Source organism: Neolamprologus brichardi, chromosome 12 (genome assembly GCF_056152115.1).
Source record: "Neolamprologus brichardi isolate AB-2024 chromosome 12, ASM5615211v1, whole genome shotgun sequence".
Taxonomy (NCBI): domain Eukaryota; kingdom Metazoa; phylum Chordata; class Actinopteri; order Cichliformes; family Cichlidae; genus Neolamprologus; species Neolamprologus brichardi.
Window position 1 is genome coordinate 15,893,225 of NC_142115.1, and position 9,794 is coordinate 15,903,018.

Below are 9,794 nucleotides of genomic sequence, written 5' to 3' on the forward strand. Positions count from 1 at the left end.
GCACACCTGTAGAAATTTGAGGTGATGTTGGCGTTCATGCCAAACTTCCTCAGCCTCCTCAGGAAATAAAGCCGCTGGCGAGCTTTCCTGATAGCAGTGTCTGTGTGAAGAGTCCAGGAGAAGTCCTCGGTGATGTTGACTCCAAGGAATTTGAAGCTGGTGTGTGGCAAGTGAACTTAGCTTTTCAAAAAATAGTGACTTTTTCACAAAGAGTCAGGTAGGTTTGGATATTTTTGTTTCCCTTAATAAATAAGAAAGTATATAAAAAACTGCATTTTGTATTTACTTGGGTTATCTTTGTCTAATATTAAAATTTGTTTGATTTGAAATATGTAAGAGAGGGAAACAAAGAGAGAGAGAGTAGGCTTTCACAGCATTGTGTTTTCACTGTTTAATTTTTAAGAACAGGACTACTTTAAGTTTTTGGGACTGATTTTTTTAGTCATTTAACTGACCAAACTGGTGGAAACACCACAGCAAATCTTACCAGTTCTAAAATATGAAGGACATTTGTAAAACCTCTGCTCTCGACCATTTTTAAAGCATTGTTGATATACAGTTAGATCAGGAAGTACTCTACAAGGACAATTTTTTTTTTAAAAATGTTGCCTTTGTAAACCAGTGTAGGGACTTAAGATCAAATAATCAGTGTAACATTTCAGCTTTAATTCAACAAAAGTAAAGTTTGTTTTACGAGGCTCAAAAGTAATGTAATTTAAATGTAAGCATATGACTTTTTTGTTTAAATATTATTATTTGGATGACAATCTTTTGCAGTAATTGACTGCCTGAAAACTAGATCCCGTGTTTCCTGTGTGAGCTGTCAGCCCCTTACTGCTATTTTAATGCTCTACAATGATGATGATGATAATAATAATAATAATAATAATAATAATAATAATAATAATAAGTAATCTTCCTTGTAACTATTAAATAAGAGATACCAACACTTTGACAGTAAGTCAACATCACTGATTGGCCTGCCTGTTATGTCAACCTTTATGTAACAGCGCCCTCTATCGAAACTGTATTACTCTTACAAGTTAAAGGGCTGGTTCACACAAACAGTAGTAAAAAGGTTTTTCCCCGTGTTTGCTTTTCAAATAGAACTATGATATAACAGGACTGTAAAATATTCTACTTTAAATCAAACTCCACTATAAAACTTTTGCTGTTGTTCTATGAAACAGAACAAACATCTTCCCCAATCTGCAACACTCATTCCCAACACAAATACTCCAGAAAAATCAAACACAAAAGGGCACCACTTCTCACTTACATGTTTATTTCAGCTCCAGTGTTGCATACTGTAGCAGCATTATCACAATCATTTTGTATTTGCAGGGTCAAACTTTCAAGCATTTCTGTCACTGGAGATGACACTCACTTTTGTGTGTAAAGATCATAAAAATATTTACATTATTCAAACCACATAGAACATCAGCTTTTCTGTTTCAAAATACTTTTGACACTACTTTTATATCTCAGTTATTAACAGATACCTCAAAATCTGAGATTTTCCTCAGCGGATCCAACTAAAAAAAGAATAATAAAATAAAAAAAGACACAATGTGTGCAACAGACTGAAACATCAATCTACTTTTATATTGAAACATGTTATCCATCCATGTGAAAACAATTCAATATGAATAGTTTATGTAGTCTATTCCGAGTCAACCATATCACTATGTAAAAAATTAGGTTGCACTGTAGTTTTTCAAGATTAATTCAAACTTTTTTTTATGACATTCAAAAGAACAACAACAAAAAATAAAAGTCCAATGGTGTTTGCTCAGAACACCAATGAGCTCCAAACTTGAAGATGTGACTGTAAATCTTAACACTACTGAGTGAAAACTACATCGCAAAAAGTGGAATAAAAATCCACCGCAGGCAGGCACGCAACATCGTGCAGATTAAAAGTAGAATGCATAGGTTGTCTTTGGTTTAGTATCATTTACCCAACTGTACAAATGTGAGGAATCGGTGGCTGATGGGGCTGCGAGATCAACGAGAATGCGTCAAACTTTTCCCGGGTAAGAAAAATATCCTCCTTAATTCAAAATAAATACATCTGACTGCTTTCTGGATAACATCAAGATCTGGCAAAATGACAATAGGCTGAAAAGAGCAGAGAGCACACAGGAAATGTGTAACTACAACAGGATGAGTGAAAATAAAAGAAATAACAATGCCTGCTTACCCTTACTGATGCGATCAAGTTTTTACTGGCCTCGTGGTAACAAAGTGTACGTCTGACGTCAAGTCATCACGTTGCACTTTGCATCACAGGGTGTGTGCGCAAAAATAAAAAAGCATTTTACATACAATGTACAGCTTTAATCTTCACGGTCAGCACGATTCACACGAAAGCTGAACATCACACCAGGCTAACAGAGAGGCTTCTCGGAAATAGTCACCGCTGTGTATTCGTGTTTTGAATACACATAAACAAGCTGCCTGCCTTCAGTAACAGCGAACGATCTTTAAATTGTGCGTGATTCAGATGCACTGCAGTTCTGTGCAGGCAAAAAGCTGGACCGCTACGGCCTACACACCTTCATGCCGAGAGAGAAACGGGATCTCTCAGGGGGCAGGAAGAAAGTATTTAGTATTTAATTTAAAAAAAAATACAAAAACCCCCCCAAAACAATCAGGAGAATTGATGCAGATTTATGTGTGCGTTTAACAGATGTGACTGATGCCAATACAAAGAGCCTGTATTCATTCATAATTCATTCTAGCAGAATTGTGTGCTTTTCATGATGCAACTTGGACCAAAGAAAATGTAAATATGGGAAGATTTCCTATGTCGAGAACAGAAAAGGAAAAAGGGTTAAGCAGGGTTTTATATGCTTATAAGGCACTTGGAACGTGTAGCTGTCTCATCAGCAGAGACGTGGAAATAAAGAATGTGCTGTGATGGTTCTGTGCACACACACACACACACACACACACACACACACACACACACACACACACACACAGGCTAAGAAAATAAATATGGAGTTCCAATATTAAGAAATAGAAACAACAAACAACATGGGAGTGTTTGGAAAAGCTGGGGTTGGTGAGTTTGTGGACTGGAGGAAGAACAATATCACTTCTTCTACAAGTATCTATCTATCTATATAGATATATAAATATCTATACAGACATATATAGTGATCTTTGTTGCCTATCATGGTTGTGGAACATTGCTAACTGAAAAATAACACACTGTTAGGAGTGTTTCTCTCTCTGCCACACCCCCACCATTCTTCCTTGTAAAAAATGAGTCATGTTATTTCATCAGCAGCATGTGGAAAAATGCCAAGACCTCTTACACCTTCATGTCTGAGTTTTCTGTCATCAGCCCACCTGTGTGCTGCTCAAACGCACTTTCTGTTAGAGAGGGCGAGGTCCCGCCTCATGCTCCTGAGGCAGCTGCTGCTTTGTCAGGAAGTACTTAAAGAACTCATACACCGACCAGGCGATGGCGGTGGAGGGCATCTGGTATATAACCCGAGCTTGGACCCCTTTGAAGAAGGCTGACAGACCACCGAGCTGGTACACCGTCCTGAAAGCGTTCGCCATACCGGTCAAGTGACCGCTGACGTTCATGGAGCTGAGTGCTATGTTCTCTTGTGTGTTGAGCAGTGTTTTGCAGACATCGAGCGGAGTAGTAATTGCTGCGGAAACGGCTCCTGCTGCTGCGCCTGACAATATGTGGCTACCGGGGTGGTAATGTCTGTGAGGGTTTAACTGCTCCTGCATCAGTTCGTAGGTGATAAAGTGAACAGCCTGGAAGGGGATGTTCATGGTCAGTTGTGTGCTGTAGCTGCGGTAGAAGGCTCCAACGCCTTCAGTATATGTTACAGTTCGGATGCAGTCCCAAAGTCCTCGATACGGAGAGTTGTACATTTGCATCCTCTGCTTTATCACTGAAAACAGGAAGGGTGTTAGTGTGTTTGATTGCATGTATTCTATATAATTTCATGCTTTGCACACAATATCTCTGATAAAAAAGGTAAAACAAAAAAACCATAAAATGATTTATTAGCCCTTCTTTTTTTAAGAGCTCTAATTTTAAGCAGGAGAAAACTTTACTTAGAGAGAAATAAAAAGCACACACTACTTTCAGCTGCGTATTAAAATTCATTCAGTGCATTTGCTAAAGTAAATTTTCAGGTGCACTTTGTACAACAGTGCACCATTCATACACAGATAACTCTTATTAGAAGGATTAGTGACAAAGGACAAAATACCATCACTGTTAAAAGACAAAGAAGTACTTTGTTAGGAAATGTTCTCAGTTCTTACCTTCAGCTGGATTCATGACTGCATCGTGAAGAACAGTTGCCACACTACCAGCCACACCTATTCAAACAAACACACGTTGACACGTCAAATATCTGAAGCAGTAATAAAAAGAAAACATCCCCATATCAGTTTATGACTAATATCACGCTTATTTTTGGCATTTTAGTAAAGGCTGTGCTGGATTACCATTCTTACTAAAAAAAGACACTGGCTTAAATGGCATATCCCAATCATAACACACGCTGTTTGGATTTCTCGTGTTTGCGATTGGGATTTGTCCCAGCCACTGTAAACAGGATATGACTTCTCCTAACTCAGCTCCTCCAAGTCTTGTGATGCTTAGTCTACGGTAAAAGCAGTGGTTTGTGTTGAGATGCAGAAACTCGTACCGTTGGCTAAATGGCTGTTGCCGCCGCTCTGAATGACGTCGCTCAGTGAGCGTTTCACTCGTTCGTAGCAGGCAAAGTAGAGTGCATGGGCAGGCCCCGCTCCAATCATAGTGATGTTGAGACCTCTCAGCGGCCTGAAGATCCCCTCAGTCCGGATGATCCTTTTCAGAGCCTCGTACACACTCTTGTACTGTGCATTTGGGTCGGGTTGCAGGCTCTGCATCCTTGTCTGAAGAAAATAATAAAGATCGCTTATCATTTATTCCAGCATAACAGTTACATTATCCAACTGAGGTCTTGGTATGAATGCACAAGTGTGGTCTTAAAATCAGCACTTGATATAAGCCAAATCATTGCTTTTGGGCATATTTTTCCTTGTAAGTGTTATATTTTTCTGACAGTAAGCACTCCTGGCAGTGTCACAGCCTGAGTCTGAGTGATTTCTATCTCTCCCAGGCTGGTGTAGGAGGCTGTGGCAGCTCTTTGTTTTACTCCATCATGCCAAGTTCTCTGGACAACACAAAGCATGTTTGTATTTGCGGGGCGATCTAGGGCTGGCTCAGGAGATAGGCCAAGTCTATCTTCCTCAGCATGTTCCCCTGTGTTTCCTTCCTTTGGGTTGACAATAAAATATCAATTACATTTCCGCAGGACACAGATTTGGGAACTTTGGGCATATAAAACTTGGCAGCGCAATTTACGTTTAAGCTTGTTCCACTGCATTTACACACAAGAAGATAAAACTGTCTGCTTGAATGGTTAGTCACACACCATCAGGAGAGGAACTGAGAGGTAATTTAATTGGTCTTGTTTTAAACCCCCAACTTCTTCTGAACATTAAATAATGCTGGGTACACAATAACCACAACCAGCAAATGTTTTAGGTTTTTGTGGTAACTTTTTGAATACATGATAAAAACATCTAAAGTGCAACACATAACTCTTTTCTGCTGTAACCAAATCCAAGAGATCAATTCTGGAAATTAACTGACTAAGGTTCAGCATCATGCTAGGAAACATTACAAATAAGGGATTTTAAACCAGGCCGGGAATTTGTATTTAGAATTGAAACTGTGAAATGAAAACTGGGGAATAACACTATTTAACCTTCCAATACTAATAATGCATCACACTCAGTGCCTGTGTAGTAAGAAACTTAAAAAGCAGGGTTGTCAAACATAAGGTCTGGAGGTCATAATTGGCCTGGCAAAGACTCCAATCTGGCCCACTGGATGGCTTTAAGAAGTGTGTGTTTGTGTGTGTGTTGTACATTTTACTGTATTTTCTTAAGTTTTACAACTTTCTGCAATTGATAAAGACCTCGGTTTTTCAAGTATCTACTACATTTACTACAGAAATGTTCTACCATAGAAATAAAAGTACATTATTATGACTACAGGAAAGTATTAAAACAGATGTTTTTCACTTATTTTACATATATATCGCATTAAAAAATTACAAATTTTGATGAAACTGCACTTATATAAAGACATCAGGGATTACATGTTTAGTTAAATGTCTTTACGCTGACACAAAGTGGAGTTTCACTGGTCTGACCCACTTAAGATCAAAGTGGGCTGCATGTGGCCCACGGTGTAAAATGTATGGATAAGAAAGATCTGCAGCTATGAACTCAAAATGAGACTAAATGCAAAAACTGTCCAACAGTGGAGATGATTTTTTTAAAGCAGATTATATTATAATGGTGTTTTCAGGTACTAGTAAAAAAAAAAAAAAAAATAGGTGGTTCATGGTCTTATATATATATCTTTTACTATGGTCAGCTGATGTAATACAACAATCCCCAAAAGCAAATATCAATGCGGCCTTAAGGTGTGCTGAAAGAAAACATGACTATTGATGGCTTACACTGTCCTGTCTTTTAGTTTAGCTTTGTCTGTTGTGATTCTGTGGCCGTTTACTAATCAACACTTGAGAAACGCAACTGCACACACACACACCCTTTGCTGTGTGAGGCTGATTCCGAATGTGTGCAACAAAGATAAGACACCCCTCCTAGCAGTAACAGAAGCCCCTCCCTGATTCCCAGATGAGTCTCATGTTTTACTGGAAGACTGAAACATACAGTGAGTGGATTGTCAGCCTGATTCGCCAGGCTTGAAATTCAAAATAACACCAAGTCAGTCATTCTGCAACTCGCATTTCAAAACCGATGTGAAACATACCACACAGCTTCCTAATTTGAGTTAAATAGAATAGAAGAAGAAATAAAGTACAGCGTGTTCTGAATCCAATCTCTTAAAATCTCATCTGTCTTTTTTGTGTAATGTGGAAAACATAAATGGGTTAAAATGGAAAATTTCAAAACTGTATAAAGCCCGGACCGAGCAAGTGCATCCACAGCTCTTTGCGCTTATGAAAACTTTGAAAAGTCAAGAGGAAGCAGCAACAAGGCTTGTGCAACAAAGGGCCTACAGGTCAGTGTGGAAATATGTCAAGACTATCACACTGTGGGGAAAGAGGATCGAGTGTGTTTTATGGATTATGCTAATCAAGCTGTCTGTGCCGAATCAAAATTATTGTTAGGAGACTGCAGCACTACAAAATAAAGCACCATCAATACAATGCCACTCTGTTAGAAAATAACTGGTGAGCAGGATTTAGAGAGGAATGAAAGGAACAAAGTTCACCACACCTAAACCCCCCAGTTTACTATTTACTTTACAGATGCAAGTTTTTTAACAAAACTGGACCCTCATTTCATTATGTTACTGAACACTTACCTTTAGGTGTTAGTTTCAACATGGCATTAGTGGGAGGGAGAAATGACTTTCCTCTCTTTATAAACTTGTCTGGTAACTATCAAGTGTACAACTAAAACTGGTTAGACAATTAAAAATCCAGTCATTCCTACTCATGACTGCCATTGTGTTTAGATGAAACTAAATAATCTGTACTCATTATTGTTCCAACATGTCAGTAATTTGATCCTTTATTGCTTCACATTCACCTTTTGCCTGCACTAGATCAGTTTTACACAAAGCTAAAAAATAAAAGGCAAATAAAATGTTCTTGGCTTGCCATTTGTCATTAATAGTTATTATTGGTATTAGTATTATTATTAGTAGTAGTAGTATTATATAGATAGCAGTGAAGATCAAACATGGGCTTTCTCATTCTAATGGAGTGTAACTGCTGTATGAAATGTATATTATGTTTATTATTTTCTTCCTGTGCTAATAGATGGTGATGCCTGTAATAATGTAAGAAACCAAGATCACAAGCTGTGTTAAGATGTTCTGTCTGAACAGCAACCCACATTTAACAAAAAGTAGCAAACACATCAAATACTCATATTTGAAAACAGAGAAAATAACTGGGAGCATTCACAGTTATGCAAATTGTGCCAAATTATAAGCCAATGTCATTATTATTCGTGTACGGACTTACAAAATATATAAACTAATAATTTAGCATCTATCGTGTAGTGTGTTTGTTGCCCTTAAACAAGCAGAGACAACTACAGCTGCTTCAACGAGTCTGAAGAACACAGGCCAGCTTTATTGTTAGACCAGCAGCTTTAACCTGGTAGAAGGGTCATCACAAAGCGAAGGTCACAAACCAAACAGTGTGTTAGATTTGTACATAACACCTGTTTACTGCCACACAAACTGTATATAACGAGTGTGTATGCACTTTGAAACTCTATGTAGCTTGCAGTACAATAATAACCACATTACCAAACACAGTTTGGTAATGTGGTTATTATTATCTGTTAGCCTTTATTAATTAGTGATAGCATCTAGTCGGGGTGGGACCACAAGTGTGCTTTTAAGTGCACTACAGAGTAATAACTTACAGAAAGGTGTTTATAAATCTTGCCTTAAATATTGGAAAAAGTCTGATATGTGATGTAACCACACTTCAGACCTGACCTTTACTTTGCCTACAACGACCGTGGGAATACCTAACTTGCTTCACTGGCTGAAAATAAAACCGTGATTCTGAACTTTGCTTTAACCTTGCTAATATGTGCCTCTTATGAATTAAGGTTACACCGGGCGTTGAGGAAGCTTCACATGTTAGCAAGTTAATCGTTGTATCGAGCAGGAAGCAAAAAAAAAAAAAAAGAAAAGAAAAGAAAAAAGAAAAGGAAAAAAAGAAACGAAACTGTTTGTACTTGTTTGGTTAAACTATCATATTTCTTTACTTTGATTTACTTCATGCGAGCCTGTTAAACTAGTTTGCTCAGCCAGCTCGTACCACGAAGGCTAACACTAAGGCTAACCGAGGATGGGCAGTCCGGAGATTTTATAGCTAGCGCTCGTTAGCGAGCTATGGTAGACAGTCGGGACAGTTAGCGATGCTCTGGAGCTTATTAGTGAATGAGCTGTGGCGGCGAAGCAAGTGTGAACAGCCGCTAAGCTGCGGTGAGTTACCTTGACAGAGTCCACGGGGTACATCACTGTGTGCTCCAGTATACCAGCCACTGCTCCCGCTGTCATGTGGGTCGTCACGGAGACATGAGGTGGCAAGCTCTCGTAGTCGCCGTCACTGTTGAAAGGCTCCTCGTCTTTGCTTTTGTTCTGCGACATATCCAGCGTTGCCACCACACTGTCCGAGCACAACTCCATGCGTGGGGAGCTCTACCAGAAGCTCTCCCTTACCAGACAACACTCAAGAGAGGTAACGGCGGCATGGATAACCACAACATCATCACTACTGGAGTTCCAGCGCCCAGGTGACGTAACGACCGAGGGCGTGGTTTGTATTAATATGGACCACTCGCGTTTCATGTCGTTAATGTTCGGGCGGGATCTTGGCTTTAGGCGACCAATGAAAACTTTCCATGCCAGATTCTTCTCACACTCAACAGCCCCACTGTTACAATTTGTCCATCCATGCTGGATTTCCTTCTCAGTTTTTGAATGGGTTTGACAAAAGTGCAATCTCATAGTCCAGCTTGAGTAGATAAGTAGGTGTGGCTTACCTATCAGGCAGCATATGTGCAATAACCATGAGGGAAATCGTCCTTTGTCAAAGTGAAGTTATCTAAAAGTCGTGGTCTCTCTACACCGCATATGGTGCTATCACAGAGACTAGTGGAATACATTAACACATACATTTTCACATAGTACTTGA

General features: G+C 39.0%; 1 protein-coding gene across 1 annotated transcript; it reads right to left on the bottom strand.

Annotated features, from left to right (window-relative positions):
• Positions 1–1,264: 1,264 nt before the first annotated feature.
• Positions 1,265–9,506, bottom strand: slc25a37 (solute carrier family 25 member 37). The gene is made up of 4 exons (XM_006784049.3): positions 9,092–9,506; positions 4,692–4,920; positions 4,303–4,359; positions 1,265–3,923 (listed from the first exon to the last, which is right to left on the bottom strand). The coding sequence occupies exons 1-4, from the start codon at positions 9,284–9,286 to the stop codon at positions 3,388–3,390; spliced, it is 1,017 nt and encodes a 338-aa protein (XP_006784112.1). The 5' UTR covers positions 9,287–9,506; the 3' UTR covers positions 1,265–3,387.
• Positions 9,507–9,794: the final 288 nt, after the last annotated feature.